The sequence below is a fragment of the Trichosurus vulpecula genome, chromosome 5 (genome assembly GCF_011100635.1).
Source record: "Trichosurus vulpecula isolate mTriVul1 chromosome 5, mTriVul1.pri, whole genome shotgun sequence".
Classification (NCBI taxonomy): Eukaryota; Metazoa; Chordata; class Mammalia; order Diprotodontia; family Phalangeridae; genus Trichosurus; species Trichosurus vulpecula.
Window position 1 is genome coordinate 267,051,796 of NC_050577.1, and position 18,672 is coordinate 267,070,467.

The 18,672-nt window shown below is 41.0% G+C and overlaps 1 protein-coding gene across 1 annotated transcript; it reads right to left on the reverse strand.

Annotated features, from left to right (window-relative positions):
- Window positions 1–321: 321 nt before the first annotated feature.
- On the reverse strand, window positions 322–9,118 carry LOC118851289 (olfactory receptor 6C4-like). Its single transcript, XM_036760752.1, is given in 4 exon segments — window positions 322–1,136; window positions 1,139–1,201; window positions 8,421–8,617; window positions 9,069–9,118. Coding segments are annotated over 4 exon segments (1,125 nt in total).
- Window positions 9,119–18,672: the final 9,554 nt, after the last annotated feature.

An 18,672-nucleotide genomic window follows, 5' to 3' on the forward strand; every position in this document is an offset into this window, starting at 1 on the left:
TCAGTCTGTTTCTGTCTTGGTCTAATAGCTATGGTTAAGCAGAGTAAGGCTAATTCCTCTTCCACATGAACACCTTTCACATATTCGAAAGTTTTTCGCTGTCATCTTTTCTATGGATTATGCTTTCCCAATCATTTTAAGATATCCTCAAATGACCAAACTTCTAGTCCCCTCCCCATACTGGTTACCCTCCTCTGGACACCATATAGCTTCTCCATTAATACCCCTTCGATCAGTCTAAGGCATTGACAGCTATTTAATATTTAGATTGCACTCTTCCTCTTCCCAGTTTTCCCATGCAGGTTTGAATTCTTCATCTCATCAATGACCCCTAATCTTTTGGACCAAGTCCTTGAAGGCTTGTATCACCTGCTTGTTTCTTAGGGTGTAAATGAAGGGATTCATCAGAGGGCTTACTGAAGTATTGAGCACAGCCACTCCCTTGTTGAAGGATATATCATCCTTTGCTGAAGGCTTGATGTACATGAAGATGCAGCTTCCATAAGAGAGGGAGATGACAATCATGTGGGAGGAACAGGTGGAAAAAGCTTTCTTCCTTTGTTGAACAGAAGGAAATCTGAGAATTGTTCTAATGATGTTAATATAAGAGTGCATCACAAGCACCAGGGTTATTACAAGTGTTAGCACTGCCACGACAGAGTCAACCAGCTCTATAAGTGCTGTGTCTGAGCAAGAGAGCTTAATAATGGGAGCAGTATCACAGTAATAATGGTTTATGACATTGTTTGAACAGAAGTCTTGGTGTTTTGCCATGATAATTGCTGTTAGAGAAATTAAGAACCCAGCCAACCAAGAGCAGAGAATGAGCAGGACACATACTCTGCTGCTCATGATGGTTGTATAATGTAGGGGTTTGCAGATGGCAATATAGCGATCATAGGACATGGCAGCCAGAAGGTAAAACTCGGTGGCCCCCAGAAATATGGCAAAAAAATACTGAGTGAAGCATCCCACAAAGCTAATGATTTTGTTTCCTGTTGAGATACTATGTAGGAGCCTGGGAGTAAAAACAGATGTGAAGAGAACTTCTACGATGGAGAAATTCCGAAGGAAGAAATACATGGGGGTTTGGAGGTGGGAGTCCAGCAGGGTGAGCATGATGATGGTCAAGTTCCAATGATGCTAAACATGTAAATGAGAAAGAGAAAGAGGAAATGCACAACCTGGAATTCAGGAGTTACTGTGGAGTTTAAATATATGCTTTGATTCTTCTGCCTCCTATCTAGAGAATTCCTTATATCTAGTGGTTCCAAACCTTTCAGACATATATATGATTCTTTTTGAAATTGTAAATTCTGCTCTCATAATACACCAACCTATGGATGTAATACCATTTCCCAGAAGAATAATGGGGTTTCTGGAAAGGGGCCCCAGGAGCTACGGTCCCTTTGGCTTTTTTGTCTTGTCCTATTCTCGAAGTATCTCCAAGATAAAGGAAGTATCAGACAGCCTCTCTTATTGCTCTACAGCTCTTGTTATAAAACACGGTCATCTGGGTTGTTTCTGTTGCTTTCCTTTAAATGAATGCTACAGAAATTGGTTAGACACTTAAGCTCCAAGGGAGTAATCAATGTCTCCAGTTTGCTGCATACTCCAGTATCAACATGACCAAAAAGACCAATTCCCAATACAACCTTTTCTTCCTAGAATTTGCATCCATACATATTTTTCTGTTCTAAAGACTCAGGAAGAAGCCACATTTATTTTGAACCTCATAAAAAGTCTGGTTGCCTTCACCTGAAGAACACAGACTTACAGAGATTTAGTAAAAGGGTTATAAATATAGCCTCACCTAGTCTTATGCTTGCCTTGTGGACATTTCCACCATCTCTCTTCCTGGCATTGATACAAAATCAAACTGAGAGGCAGTCCTACTTGAGTGAATAAACAGGTACACTTGGAAAGAAAGAGGACTTTGGGAGTGAGAATATACCTGGACTTTGTGCTCTAGAAGGAACGATGCTGGTGACCTCTGCAAGCTGTTTGTCAACTCTTGGCAGGTTCCACACTAATGAGTATGACTCAGGTTTTAAGAGCTCTATTTAGGATAGGCCCTGGGGAATCAACTGAGTGAAAAAGAAAAGATGCCTTGGGGAGCTTGTTTTGAAGATACTAATGAACTTCATTCTTTGATGACTTTGGAAGCAGAGTCATAGATAGTTAAGAGAAAGTGGTCTTAAGAGACAGGAAGGAAGGAAGGTGTCAGAGGAACATCAGTTGCAGCTCTAGAATTTGGTAAGAGAAGTTCAGGAGCCTGCTGCCTACTGGGCTGCTGGTATCCTGACCACTGCCCCCCAAATCTGCCATCTAAATCAGGAGCCAACTTATACTTGGACAAAGACTATCTACAGGACATATTTCCTATATTTCTTGGGAACTAGGGGAACGATGGAATACACTAATATTGTACCTTAGGATTTAGAATCAGAATGGGACAAAATAGCTTTTCCAGCAAAGCCCTTAACTTTATAGGTGAATAAAATTAAGGTCAAGAGGCTGTCTCACTCATGCGTATACGGGGACCAATGAAAAAGCCAGGGTTTGAGCTCAGATCCTCTGAGTCCACATCCAGTACTGTATCCATTTAACCATGGTGTTCTCAGTTTGGAGCAATGTATTTCCCCTTTCTGCAAGGGAAATGTCCACTTGAAGACTGCTAAGAGAAAACTACACAATTTTTGGTCAAGATTTCCTTTCTACCCAGTCATTCTGTAGCCCCAACTGCCTCTCAGATGTTGCTTTTCAAGGCTCCTCATGTCCCTTTCCTCTCACTCCCTAGTTCACTTACACAGCAATGACATACTTGATGAGCTCTAATAGATACAGTTTAGCTTCAGAGACTTATTGACTGTGTGCCCTTGGGGACGGCATTTAAGTTAACAGTTTGCTTCAGTTTCTTCTTCCACAAAGTGGGGATGATAGTAACAGCACCTATCTCCCAGGGTTGTTGCGAGGATTATCGAGATAATAGTTGTGAAAGGCTTAGCACAGTGCTCAGTAAAAATTAGGCACTACATAAATGCTAGCTATATTATTATTCTTAATTTGGGAGGAATATTTAGGTTTTATCAGATCCATGAGGCTGTATGAGACAGGGGCATTATGGGCTAGAATGAAGAGGCGTTGCCCACATGATTATCGCCCTTGTAAATCTCCTGTTCTTGTGCTTCAGTGTGGTATGATAGTGCTCCTGGAAGTCTCTGCTAGTGGAGCTTAAATCCTTATAGGCTCTACCATGATGAAAGGTTTCAAGTATTTTCCAGTGAGAAGTGTGCTGGCAAATGTTTATCAACTAGCTCTCACCAAAAAAAAAAAAAAAAAAAGTATGCATGACATATCTTCAAGCCTGATCTGCATTATTAGCATTTGCTCCTTTACTCTCTTAATTCTAGATAGTCAACAAAATAGTGAATCAAGCCTTCATTTGTAACATTTGCTGATTTCTGAGGTGTAAATGCTCACGTTGAAAACTGAACAATTGTCTCCTGAGTCAGTAAGAGCTGGCTCCAGCACATCACTGGGTCTGTATTGGCAACCAAAAATGGGCTCCTTAGCACTTAGTCAACAAGTGCCCTTGACTAGTTTGGCTTTTTCCTCTGAACTGAATGCTGTTTGTATGTTGGACTGGAGTAAGCTTGTCGGCCCCTTCACCTTGCTTCCCTTGCTTAAGCTGATGGAAAGAACCTGTGCTTTCCCGGTCAACCCCTTCACCTTGCTTAAGCAGATTGAAAGAACCTGTGCTTTCCCCGGCGTACCTTACACCCCCGCAGAAGCTGGATGGTTAAAAGCAGCTCCCGTTGGAGCCAGAGGCTGCTATAGCTATAGCCACAGCCGAAGCAGGAGCTGCCAGTAGCAGAGCTGACCTACGGGAGGAAGCTGAACAAAGACTTCAGGCCAGTGGGTAATCTTTTTACCATAGAGGGGGAAGCATGATTTTGCTTTACGCAATCATGCTTCTCTGTAGCCTCCTGGTTACTCTTTCAAGGCGTACTTATTGGGCCTGGAAGCTTTTGATCAATATATCAAAATGGGGTTGCTGGTTCATGGGTTGGTTACTGTGGAGCCTAAATATATGTTTTGATTCTTCTACCTTCTACTTTGAGAGTTTCTTATATCCGGCGGTTCCGAACCTTTCAGACATGTTTATGATCCTCTTTGAGATTATAAACTCTGCCCTCCTATTACATTTGGCGACCAGGATGGGATCGCTAGGTATAAGATCTCTATTTAGAAGCAGAACAATTTCAGAGGAAGAGATGAATATCCCAGGATGGGAGGATCCATTTTATTCCTCCCTAGCAAAAGAATTGGCTAAAAAAGCTGGACCCTGTGAAAACTGGGAACCAAGGCTACGGAGAGGAGATCCTAGGGATTTGGAAAAGTGTTTACAAGAAGTTGGGATTCAGTCAGGGGCATCACTATCTAGGCAAAGCTGGATAGTGTTATCAGCCTACCGGCTAGTATACGAAAGATTGAGATTAAGTGAAAGACATGGGGGCACTCCTACCCCACAGCAAGAAGGGGAATCTCAGATAGCAGGAGACCAAACTGACTCAAATGAGAACTTTTCTATTAATGTGGCTAAGAGCAACAGGAGACCAAAAAAGCCCAGAGTGCCTTTCAACCCAGCCCAGAAAGAGCCTGACTGCCTGCTTCGTCCTAGCCATGGTGGCAGAGGAAGTGAGTGGGGGGAAAATGAGACAATGTTAGGGGCTGAGGCACAAAACACTACTGGGGTTCAGGATGTCCCTCACACAGAGAATAGGAGATGGTTAAATGATCAGACAAGGGCTCGACCCATACAAAGGAGGAAGACAGAAACCCGAGGTGAAGATTCAGTTACAAGGGAAATTCAGGAAGATTTCTCACCGCAAGAGGTCACAGATATTTTGAGTAGATTCAGCCAAAGAATAGGAGAACCATTGATATCTTGGATGGTAAGACTCAGTGATCAAGGTGCCAGTGGAATATCAGTAGATAGGACAGACTGTATGAGATTCATAGGTATCAGCCATGATCCTCTAGTTCAACAAGCTTTTAGGGAACATCATCAGCAAGGAGATGGTGATAGCAGGACTACTCTGTTGGCATTAGCCGCTGTGGGATGCAATAAGAGATATGCTACTGATTCTATGTGGCCCACTGAGCACAGACCCTGGTATTCACTTAGAGATTGTATCATGAGACTAAAGGAGGAGGTAATGAAGACTGCCATTATGATAGGAACTGCAGACAAATATTACAATGATCCAATGGGACTGCCTCATAGGAATTTAATAATTAGGACAGCTCCCCCTGCTTATAAACAACTAATTTTGAATTTATTACTTGGAGAAGTAGGGAGCCGTCTTACAACAGTGATAAATAAGATTTTACAGTTACATGACTTAGGTGACTGGGGAAGGGATAGATCTCCTCGAGAGAGAAGGGTGAATAACCAGCAAACTTGGCGCCAAAGGAGAGTAACAAGGAAAGAAATGTTTACTGCTCTATTGAGAGCAGGGGTAGGTTTTGAAATGATAGATGGAATTCCAACCAATGAATTATACAGAATGTATAGAGGACTTGATAACACGAGAAATAGGGAAATAAGAACTGCTCCTGCAAGCCCACAAGCCACTCAGACTGAAGGTGACCTTGTGTGATTAACGGATGAAAACTTGTACATCTGGGGAAAGGCTGGGAGGACAATCCTAGTCTCTATCTAGGATGGGATCCTCTTAGTTTAATTTTCCCATTGTGTTTCCTTGTACATCTGGGGAAAGGCTGAGAGGACAATCTTAGTCTCTATCTAGGGTGGGATCCTCTTGGCTTCCTCATTATGTTCCTCTTGAAAAGAAATATTTCCCACCTGAGTTTGGCTCTGATGTTGGATCTTTGCATAACTGAAATCTCAACCAAACTTGAGATGATTTTATTTGAAGAATAATAGTCCATACTTGTCTACTCTTTTTGTCCTTTGTTTTGGCTAACCTTGTTGCTAGTTTTGTTTCCTTTAGGCTTAAGCACCCTGCACTTTCTGGTGACTGCCTAAGCACATAGCATTCTTGGAATTCCTGCCAGCTCGTTAAAGAACTGACCTCTGGAATGGGACTTTTTGGGGGCAGGGCCATCTCTACATCCAATTTCAGCATGAAGAAGCTATGGAAAATGAGATCTTCACCCCTTGCCCCAAGATTTTGAGCCCCAATCGTTCAAGGGGGGTGGGAATGATGAGAGTGTTCTGTTTACTTATTTTGTGTTATCCTTGCTGTGTTGTTTTATTGTTATGATATTATTGATCCTATGTAATGGATACAAGGATCTAGGGGTGGACATTTGAATTATTAATAATTATTTTTGGGATGATTGATTGAAGAGATTATCTTTCTGGGACCTAGGGGTGGATCACATTTGAATCATAAACCAATATTTAGGAATGTCACCAAATGATATGTTTTGCTTTATGATGAATGATATGTTTTAGTTTCCTTTGTAATTGGATCACAATGTATGTTCTAGGATACGTGGCTAATTAGATTATGTATCCTATAACAAGGGGTGGAGTGTATTGGCAACCAAAAATGGGCTCCTTAGCACTTAGTCAACAAGTGCCCTTGACTAGTTTGGCTTTTTCCTCTGAACTGAATGCTGTTTGTATGTTGGACTGGAGTAAGCTTGTCGGCCCCTTCACCTTGCTTCCCTTGCTTAAGCTGATGGAAAGAACCTGTGCTTTCCCGGTCAACCCCTTCACCTTGCTTAAGCAGATTGAAAGAACCTGTGCTTTCCCCGGCGTACCTTACACCCCCGCAGAAGCTGGATGGTTAAAAGCAGCTCCCGTTGGAGCCAGAGGCTGCTATAGCTATAGCCACAGCCGAAGCAGGAGCTGCCAGTAGCAGAGCTGACCTACGGGAGGAAGCTGAACAAAGACTTCAGGCCAGTGGGTAATCTTTTTACCATAGAGGGGGAAGCATGATTTGCTTTATGCAATCATGCTTCTCTGTAGCCTCCTGGTTACTCTTTCAAGGCGTACTTATTGGGCCTGGAAGCTTTTGATCAATATATCAAAATGGGGTTGCTGGTTCATGGGTTGGTTACTGTGGAGCCTAAATATATGTTTTGATTCTTCTACCTTCTACTTTGAGAGTTTCTTATATCCGGCGGTTCCGAACCTTTCAGACATGTTTATGATCCTCTTTGAGATTATAAACTCTGCCCTCCTAATACAAAATGCTCACGTTGAAAACTGAACAATTGTCTCCTGAGTCAGTAAGAGCTGGCTCCAGCACATCACTGGGTCTAGGTAACTGACTGCTTTCTCAGGACCATCTTAGCTGAGCATGGAGAGGCTCATTACTAGAAGACTAGACGATGACTTCTCTGATTGTAGCAGCTCACTAAATAAAGAAAAATACAAAATATCCTTCAGTTCAGTACTTAACTTTCTTCTTTTTTAAGTGTTTGAGTTCCTTATTCATAAAAATATGTGCATAATAAAGTACGCTTAAGTGTATATTTGTTTATAAGCCCTGAGAAAAGTACTCCAAATATAAAGTATATTATAACATAATGTAGTAATATAATTAGGACTGTCTGGGGAGGAGTCTATAGTTTCAAATGTAATTAAAAAAAACCACGTCTCCAAAGCAGCATAACCCTTTTATATCAACAAGAAATGTTGATGTGACAACATCAAAGGGGCCAGTTTACTCATAAAAGATTAATTAGCATTTTGGGCAATGTGAATATATGAAAAAGGGCAAGTTACAAAAAGAAGTTGCTGTCTTAGTGCCAATTTGTGTGGCCACTAGTAAACTGAAGAAGACTACCACAAGAAGGATCTGCCCCTGTCCAATATTCATCTTATTTCTGTCTCCAGCTGCTGCCTGAAGCACTTAGTTTATCACCCAAGTTTTGAAGAATTGCACCTGGACGTGAACATCAGGGTAATTTTTCCGGCCACAATCATGTTCCAAACGGGTAATTCCCATTAAATAAAATTTGCAGGCATCCGGAAGGTAACACGTTAAAGGCTCACCACTGTCACCCAGGCAAGTATCAATAATTCTATCTTTTTCTCCCTGAACAAAATGAAGTCGCACAGCGCGTCCTCCATAACTTTCTTCTCTATTACAGGTGGCCCAGGGAACATAATGAAGTTCAGCTTCTTGTAAAATATTTGAAGCATTGCTCGCGACGCGTGTCACTCGCATATGTGAAGATGCCCCATACTGACAAGAGGGCGGCGCCAAGCCAAGGCCCCTCCTGCGGCGGTTTCCCAATCCTCTGACGTCAACGCGAAGCCTCTCAGCTGGAGGGGCCCAGGACTTAATTTTTTCTTTTCCCCACAGCAACCACCAAAACCTCAACTTAAAGGTTAAAAAAAAAGTACAGGTAAACAAAAACTGTGTCTCACGCACATTCTGGAATGTCATTGAAAGGCATTAGGGAACCTCGGCGATCGCGGGCGCCCACTGGGGGTTTGCTCTGGCGTTCCGGGTGCTGCTGCTGTGGGCGCCGGTGAGGCAATCCGGGATGTGCACAGGGCTCTGAATTATCATCGGAAGCATGCAGTGAGCTGGGTTTCTCCAGCAATTTGCTCTGTAGCTCTTGTGATCTTGGACAGTTTAGCTTAACTCATCTGGATCCTAATTGCAGAGGATGCTGCCAGGAAGAAGCAGTTTGAGACCCGGAAGCCATATGAAGGTGTTATTCTTGAAGTATGTGGATGAAAACTGGGGCGGTTCCCCCAAGTCCAGGCTTTTGTCAAGAGTGACAAACCCAAACTATTCAGGGAACTACAAATTAAGCATGTTCTTGGCTAGGATCTTGTGCTAAAGTTGTTGGATGACTATGGGAATATTGCTGAAGAACTAAGCATCCTGAAATGGAACATAGTGTAGAACAATTCCTGTCTCTCTCTCTCTCTCTCTCTCTCTCTCTCTCTCTCTCTCTCTCTCTCTCTCTCTCTCTCTCTCTCTAGTTTTGTTATATCATTTATTTTCTTCTTTAGCGAATTTTGCAGTAGCGATCATTGTAATCTTCAGACACTTTGGGCGATTAATTACCTATGGTACGGCATTAAGTACTTTCTACTTTGAATTGAAAGTTTCCGCATCGCACGCGATTTAAAACCGGTTGGCCAACGGTACAGGGTTCGTTTTAATATATTCTTACTCTAGTTGTTACCACTAATGATATGCTTTTTAAAATAAACAAACAAAATTATAATTAATTACGCAAATGCTAGGATTTGTTATAATAGGACCAGTTCAACACACCATAGACTTTAAAACTGGGTAAGTGAATGAGGAAATGATGACCATGTCTTGTCTGTATGCTGTGCTCCTTCTTTGTAAGAAATGACTGGAATTCACAAGCAAGTATGATGTAATGTGCTTCAAACATTGTCTGCCAATGCCCTCTTCGTTTTTGTAACACCCTAGCTTTCCTTTCACTAGAAACATTGTAGTTTATGATGAATGCTAGTTCAGAAAACGTTTCATCATTGTTCACGGATTCAACATTTATAACGTTCGGTGAAAACTCGGAGAAGAGGAGATCACACAGAAAACCCCGAGAGGTCTTCTGTAGATCGAATGTTTGGTGTGTACTCTTTTCAGTATTTGACTTGGCTACGGTGAATGATTAAAAAAAAAAAGATTCATTTATTAAACTGGACTAGAATTTAAAAGTTTTTGAAACTTTGAAACACCTCTTTAAAAAAAAAAAGAAACAGGACCTGATGCTGAAACAATGAACTGCCTTCAGCAAGTAATTCACTTGACTCGCGACAAATTTTGAGTATCTATCGCTCCCAGTGTTTCCCTTTTGAAAATGTAGAACATCCTCAGGTGCCTAGCCTTTAAAGCCAGAGAAACTTGAAGCTCACAAAGCTGGCTCTCTCTGGGTACTACACCCCAGCACTTCCCTTCCAGCTCTTCGCTCACCAGAAAGACCTTTGGAAAACCTTTCCAACTAAAGGCGGGGGTTGGGGGGTGGGGGGCGGTTGCAGCTGGCCGTTCTGAGATGCTTCTCCTTTATTAACCTCCAGGTGGCGCTGAAGGGCAATAGCTGGATCCCACTGTACCACCACACTTGGATGTAATTTGTATTCAGCGGCTAGTAGGAGTTAGGAAGTGAAGTCTTCATTTTAGTCAACTTCTCCTGATATTGGGTTACTCAGATACCTTTGACAAAACTGCTTTTTGACCCCTCTTTCACCTGTTTTTTAGCACTTTAATTTGGATGGATTTTTTATCCATTCAAAGAGGAGCTAAATAAACTCCTTGTGATTCAGTCATCTTGTTGAAATCTTGGGAACGCATTATTCAAGAGATAACTTTGCAATATTTGAAAGGGGAGTGGTAATGCCCAGGTACCTGCATGTCTTCATTGAAAATGGACCATGCTTCACAAATAACACCCTCCTTCTTAGCAATACTAAGAAAACATCCAGGAGGTAAAGATAGAATGAGAAAGTCCTTTCTACAATGCATAAAGCTTTTGGGAGTTAACCTGCTAAAACAGATTCAGGACTTATATATGCAACTATGAAACAATCTTTACAGAAATAGAGGGAGAGACATAATTAGAGAGAATTTCACTCTTCGTGGTTGGGCTATACCAAGAGAGTAAAATTAATGATACTGATGAGATTAATTTATAGATTTTATGCTAAATCAACCAAATTGTAAAGGAGTTGCTTTGTAGGAAGAGTCTGGAATTTCACGTAAAATAACCGTGGAAGCAGAACTGATCTTTTTCTAGCATTACCAGATGTTACTACATTAGAAACAGTAATCATCCTATTTGTACTAGTTAGAAATTTTTTTCTTTTTTATATATTTATTTTTTCATATTTTATTATTTAATGTTTTTAGTTTTCAATGTTGATTTCCACAAGATTTTGAGTTACAAATTTTCTCACCATTTCTACCCTCCCCCCCACTCCAAGATGGCATATATTCTGATTGCCCCATTCCCCAGTCAGCCCTCCCTTCTGTCACTCCCCCCCCCCCACCCTCAACTTTCCCCTAACTTTCTTGTAGGGCAAGATAGATTTCTATGCCCCATTTCCTGCATATCTTATTTCCTGGTTGCATGCAAAAACAACTTTTTTTTGAGCATTCACTTTTAGAACTTTGAGTTCCTAATTCTCTCCCCTCTTCTCTTCCCACCCACCCTCCCTAAGAAGGCAAGCAATTCAACATAGGTCACACATGTATCAATATGTAAACATTTCCACAACAATCGTGTTGTGAAAGACTAACTGTATTTCCCTCCATCCTATTCTGTCCCCTTTATTCAATTTTCTCCTTTGACTCTGTCCCTTTTCCAAAGTGTTTGCCTTTGATTACCTTCTCCCCCGATCTGCCCTCCCTTCTATCATCCCCCATTTCTTATCCCCTTCCCCCTACTTTCCTGTGGGGTAAGATACCTGGTTGAGTGTGTATGTTATTCCCTCCTCAAGTCAAATCTGGTGAGAGCAAGATTCACTCATTTCCCCTCACCTGCCCCCTCTTTCCTTCCAACAGAACTGCTTTTTCTTGCCACTTTTATGTGAGATAATTTACCCCATTCTCTCTCTCCCTTTTTCCCTCTCTCAATATATTCCTCTCTCACCCTTTTATTTTATTTTTTAGATACCACCCCTTCATATTCAATTCACCCTGTGCCCTCTGTCTATATATATCTATATTCCCTTCAACTACCCTAATGCTGAGAAGGTTCTCATGAATTACACACATCATCTTTCCATGTAGGAATGTAAACAAAACAGTTCAACTTTAGTAAGCCCCTTATGATTTCTCTTTCTTGTTTACCTTTTCATGCTTCTCTTGATTCTTGTGTTTGAAAATCAAATTTTCTATTCAGCTCTGGTCTTTTCATCAAGAAAGTTTGAAAGTCCCCTATTTTATTGAAAATCCATGGTTTGCCTTGGAGCATTATATTCAGTTTTGCTGGGTAGGTGATTCTTGGTTTTAATCCTAGCTCCAGAATATCATATTCCAAGCCCTTCAATCCCTTAATGTAGAAGCTGCTAGATCTTGTGTTATCCTGATTGTGTTTCCACAATACTCAAATTGCTTCTTTCTGGCTGCTTGCAATATTTTCTCTTTGACCTAGGAACTCTGGAATTTGGTGACAATATTCCTAGGAGTTTTCTTTTTGGGATCTTTTTCAAAAGGAGATTGGCGGATTCTTTCAATTTCTATTTTACTCTCTCGTTCTAGAATATGAGGGCAAGATTTCTTGAAATATGATGGCTAGGCTTTTTTTGTTGTTGTTGTGTGGTATTTATTTCAATGATTCTCAAATTTTTTCTTCAATCCATTTTCTAGGTCCATTTTTGCTAAGAAATACGCTACAGTTTCTTCTGTTTCTCTCTCCCCTCAACCCCAGGCTTTTGACTTTGTTTTAATACTTTTTGTTATCTTATGCAGTCATTGACTTCTATTTGGTCCATTCTAATTTTCAGGGAGTTTGTGGCTCAGGGAGTTTTGATCCCTCTTGTGCCAATTTGCTAATTTTTTCTCCAATTATTTCTTCCACAGCTTTCTTTTCTTTTCCAATTTTTTCTTCAAGTGCTCTCATTTCATTTATGAAAACATCTTAAACATTAAATATTGAAACATCTTTAAACTTTTCATCTGTTCCAGAAATTCTATTTGGATTTTTGCCCAAGCTGCACTTTCCTCTAAAGCTTTGCTTGTAGAGGTTTTGGAGTCATTTTCTTCTTTTGAGTTTATGTTGTGAGCTTCCCTGTCACTATGATAGCTATTTATGGTAGGATTCTTTTTTGTTTGTGTGTTTGCTCATTTTTCTATCCTACCTCCTGATTTCAGACTTGGTGTTAGGAATGGGCTTGGCCACATTTCTGGAGGGAATATCTAGGCTAGTCTTGTAGCTGCTTTCTTGGGATATCGAATGTTGATTTATTCCAGCATCTTAAGGACAAGCTCAAGTTGGGGATCTGCAAGTTTCCACTGCCCTTACGGTGTTGTGATCCAGGTGTTTCAACAATTCAGCTAGCAGCTGCTGTGGGGGTGTAAAACCAACAATAACCAGCACACAGAATGCCACAAGCCCAGGTTCTTTTGATCTGCTTTATCAAGGAAAACAACGTTAAGGGGTTAACAATCTTACTTTAATCCAACATACAAATATCATTCACTTAGTTCAGGGGAAAAATCCAGCACCCTGAACTTCAGAGCAAATACAATCAAATTACAAACAGACCAAGTACAATTCATAGTTACCAAGAAAACCATCAACATCTGAGTTCAGCCAGAAGGCCCTTAGAGCAGCTGCCTAGAATCCCACACCTCCAGGAGTGAGAGCCTTCAGCAAATAGCTCTGTCTTCCCTTTTTATGCACTCTTTAGCTGTCATCAAACATCATCTGAGTGACTAGAACTCAAGCTCTTACTATTGGCTCTGGAGTTAGCACCTCCCTTCATTGGCCCCACCTGGAACCTCACCTTGATTACCAATTCACATCCACGTAGGCTTAGCACCAAATAGATAGGGGTTTGGGCCTGGGGCTTACCTAGTAAGAGTCAAAGACACTGAATTAATCAAAGGAAACAAAGGCCAAACTCTTCAAGGATCCCCAGTACAGCAGGGCAAAGTCTATTGTTCTTCCCTGATCTATGTTCTTCAAATTCCTGACCTGGGTTTGCAACAGAAGACTGGGCGGCTAGGTGGAGCAGTGGATAGAGTGCTGGGCCTAGAGTCAGGAAGATCTGAGTTCAAATGAAGTCTCAGATACTTACTAGCTGTGTCACCCTGGGAAAGTCACTTTACCCTGTTTGCCTCAGTTTCCTCATCTGTAAAATGAGCTGGAGAAAGAAATGGCAAACCACTCCAGTATCTTTCCCAAGAAAATCCTAAATGGCATTCCCCAATTGAGAAATGGTCAAAGGATATGAATAGGCAGTTTTCAGAGGAAGAAATTAAAGATATCTAAAAGCATATGAAAAAAATGCTCTAAATCACTACTGATTAGAGAAATGCAAATCAAAACAACTCTTAGGTATCACATCTCTCCTGTCAGATTGGCTAAAATGACAAAACAGGAAAATTATTAATGCTGGACAACATGTGGGAAAATTGGAACACTGTTACATTGTTGGTGGAGTTGGGAACTGATCCAGCCATTCTAGAGAGCAATTTGGAACGATGCCCAAACGGCTATAAAAATGTGCATACCCTTTGACCCAGCAAAACCACTTCTAGGGCTGTATCCCAAAGAGATCACACAAGTGGGAAAGGGACCTGTATTTACAAAAATATTTATAGCTGCTCTTTTTGTGGCAGCAAAGAGTTGGAAATCAAGGGTATTCCCATCCACTGGGGAATGGATGAACAAGCTGTGGTATATGAAGGTAATGGAATATTATTGTGCTATAAGAAATGGGGAAGATACGGACTTCCTAATAACCTGGAAAAACCTACATGATGTAATGCTGAGTGAGTAGAGCAGAACCAGGAGAACAACCACAGACATATTGATTCTGTGATGACTAACCCTGATAGACTTTGCTCTTCTCAGCAATACAAGGTGCAAAGACAACTCTAAAGGACCCATGATGGAGAGAGCTATACACATCCAGAGAAAGAACTATGGAGACTGAATGCAGACTGAGGCACACTATTTGCTCTCCTTTTTTTTCTTTTGTTTTATTTTCTCCTTTGTGTTTTTTTTTTTGGTTTTGTTCTCTCTCATGATTTATTCCATTGGTCACAACTCTTTACACCTTGAGTACTGTGTAAATAAGTTTAATGAGAAGTTATATGTAGAAGATATATCAGATTCCATGCCATCTTGGGGAGGAGAGGGGAAGGGGGGGAAGCAAATCTGCAACTCAAAATCATGTGGAACTGAATGTTGTAAACTAAAAATAAAAAAATCTTAATTAAAAAAAAAGAAAACCCTAAATGGGGTCATGAAGAGTCAGATACGACTGAAAAAGATCAAACAACTGAAAAAAGACTGCTACTAGATTCACTCTCTGTTAGTCAGCTTGGAAGCTCTGCAGGTTCAAGGCCATAGAATAGCGGACTCCCCTTTGGCTTGGGATTTTTGCTTTGGTTATTCCTCTGCAGACTTCAGAGCTGAGACTCTGCTTTGCTTTTGGGTCTGAGTACCACTGCCGCTTGCTTTTGAACTTGCTCTTCTCTTCTTACATTGCCCAGGGACTGTGGCCACTCCCTACCCTGCAAAGCTTTCCCTTGGCACAGGGCCTCTTTTGCAATCTGCCTTGGACCTATGACCTGGAAAGGGGTAGTGGGTAACAAATCTGCCAGGTGGCACATCTTCCAGTTGGGGTGTCTCAATGCGGGTCTGGGATCCCTTCTTGCCCCAGTGCACAGCTTCTTCCTGGGTGCTGCAGTACTCTGCCTGGCTTTCCACTCATGACCAGATCCTGTTCCCAATGTCTGCAGATGTCTCTATTTGCGACAAACTGAGAAATAAAAGTGACTCACTCTGACCTTTTCCCTTGGGTTCCCCCCGGCAAGATTAGGTCTGGTGCATTTTTTTAGACCTGTTTGAAAGACCCCCTTCTTCCTCCTCTCCCCCGACAGTGCATTGTACTGTTTCCTGCTACTCTGCCATCTTGGCTCTTTGTTATCAATGTTTACCTTTGTAGTCCGTGCCTAATGATTATGTGCAACTCTCTAAGACTTTAACTATAGAGGCAGGTATGTGGCACAGTAGATAGAGAGCTGGGCCTGGAGTCAGGAAGATGTGAGTCTAAATCCCCCCTTAGAGACTTACTGGTTGTATGATCTTGGGCAAGTCACTTACCTCTTTTTTTCTTCTTCAGTTTCCCCATCTATAACAGCACTTACCTCCTAGGTTGATTGCAAGGATCAAACAAGATATTTATAAAGGACCTCATACAATGCCTGGTTCATAATAGTTACCAAACAAATGTTATTATTACTTTTAGAATCACTGCTAATTTGCATCAGTAGAAGGATTTTCCTCACAGGGATGATAGATTCAGATCTAGAAGGAATTTTCAAAGTCATCCAGCCCAACATTCTCATTTTATAGCTAAAGAATCTGAAGCTCAGAGAGGTTAAATGATTTGTCTAAAGTCATACAAGTAGTAAATAACAGAGAAAGGATTTGGACCCAGGCCCTCTATTGTTGTTTAGTTTTTTCAGTCATGTCCAACTCCTTGTAACTCCTTTTTGGGGTTTTCTTGGCAAAGAAACTAGAGTGGTTTGTCATTTCCTTCTCCAGCTCGTTTTACCGACGAGGAAAGGGGGGAAAACAGGATTAATTGACTTGCCCAGGGTGACACAGCTATTACTGTCTGAAGACAGATTTGAACTTTGGTTTTCCTGATTCCAAGCCCAGCATTCTCTCACTCTGCCCTTAAGGTAACTGTGCTACCTAACTGCCCCTAATTACTAATTTTGAGTCATTTTAATAATTTTCCACTATATCATACTTTCCTACATTAATGAAATTATAGTTTTTAACTCCTCCTTAATGCCACAGTGGAAGAAACTCTTTCCTGGGGTCATCAGACCCAGGTTCACATCCAGACCCTGTAACTTAATAGGCTTGGGGTCTTTGGCAAATTAAACTCTTAGAGTCTCTTTCTTCACTTTAGTAAAACCTAACATATACATCATGGAGGTATTGTAATGATAAAATGAGGTAATGAATATGAAGCATTATATAAATAAGAGTCATAAATTCTATAATTAAAAGTTATTTTTATTGAAAGCAACATGGCAATGTGGCTAGAGATTCAGTCTTAGAGTTAGGGAGATCTGGTTCAAGTATTGCCTCTGACACACACTGGCTCTGTGACCCTGGACAAATCACCCTGGTTGAAGGCAAATCAACAAGCATTTAATAAATGCTTACTATGTGCCAAGCACAGTGCAAGTCCAGGGCAGAGGTATCAAACTCGTGACCAGCAAAACTCAAGAATGCTGCCAAATCAGATTAAACTGTAATTGGAAATTGCTTAACAAGATAAATAAGAATAATATACAATATATAATGCTAATTTGAGGTTTTCTCAGTCAATATGCTGCTGCAGGGATATATTTAGAATGTGAATTTGACACCACTGGTCTAGGGGATATAAATACAAGCAAAAAAGAATAATTGTTTAATGATTGACTGGGGAGGCATTGTTACTATCAACAGAAATAAGAAATTTGAAAATTAGGAGGAGGGATGACTTTTTTGTTGGATAGGTGATGATTTCAGTCTTGGACATATTGATTTGAGGTGCAGTGTCATTGGAGATGTGTAGTAGGCAGTTGGAAATGAAGGTCTGGCATTTAGATGAGCAACCACTTCAATTAAATTCAAATCACAAGACATTTGTTGCATTTTTCTGTTGTGGTAACCACTGAGTTGGGTTCTATGTATGTAAAGTTGAAATAAGATGTATTTTCTGCCTTGGCTGGGGGTCCAGGAGATTGGGAGCTAAATTCCACAGCCATAGCTGGTGCTAATTCAGAATGTTGTGGGGATCTTTGAGATCAGAAAAAGAAGCTGTGGTGTGGAGTTGCATCCAGCCTATTACCACTGGTGATTCTTAGGGAAGTTTCTTAAGGAAAGAGGGGTTTATTTATCTTAAATACTTATTCTCCACAAAACTGACATCATGGTGTTCCACTGAGCAATGAAGATCTGAGGTTTTGAGATATCCCATTTTTTTGTGTATATGAAAGAGGACAAAAGGAGCTAAAAGATTTTCCAATTAATCTGAATAATTAAAATGAAGACCATTGTGACTCATGGATTAGCAATTTAAGGAAAATATTGATGGAATTTTCAAATAGACCCAAATCCTAGAATTGCTTTATTAACCCAGAAAATTACTCACAAAAAGAAGCTACTCTTGTCTACTGGATACATGTTGAATCCCTTCTGAAGCTTGCAGAAATAAAAGTGAAAAAAACAATCTCAAAACCAGTGTTGCCTCTTTCCTTAGCCACTACCCTCTCCAACCTCCACTCTATTCAAGGACAATATTATTTTAATATCCCCACAAAATGGGGGAGCTAAAAAGAGGACACACGGCACAATATGCCTCAAAATAGGATGGTTCAGTTTTTCTTATGTAGAAAGCAATGATTACTATAAAAATAATCACAGCATTTATTACAGAATGATTAAAACAGAATTCAGCAATCTAACTTATATACCTACTATTATGATCTGCTGGGAGGCTGATAGGACAACCTCATCATGATATATCAGCTTTGCAATACTGCTAATTATCCATTTCCATTTTATCTTTCCTTTGTGCTTATAACCAGAATGGCCTTTGTTTTCTTTGAGTGACTCAGTTTGTCTCATTGAGCCTTGCTGGGTGCTGGGCCCCTGCTAGGGCTAACTCCAGGGAGGGCCTAGTTTGCATGTCGGGGACAGCAGAGGCTTTTGGACCACGTGGGTTTGGGTCCGCCTCTGTTGGGTGTTGACCTGGTCAGCGTGGACGTGAACCTCTCAGGGTCCTAGGGGGAGGGGCCAACTCAAGAACCAATCGGCCCTGGTCATTCAGGTGGCACTTGATGATGTCAAAAACTCTATAAGAGGAGAGAAGACAGATTGAAGAGCCCCTTTTTTCCTTTCCGTTGGAGCCAGAGACGCCTACAGCGGAAGCTGAAGCAGGAGCTGCCGGTAGCA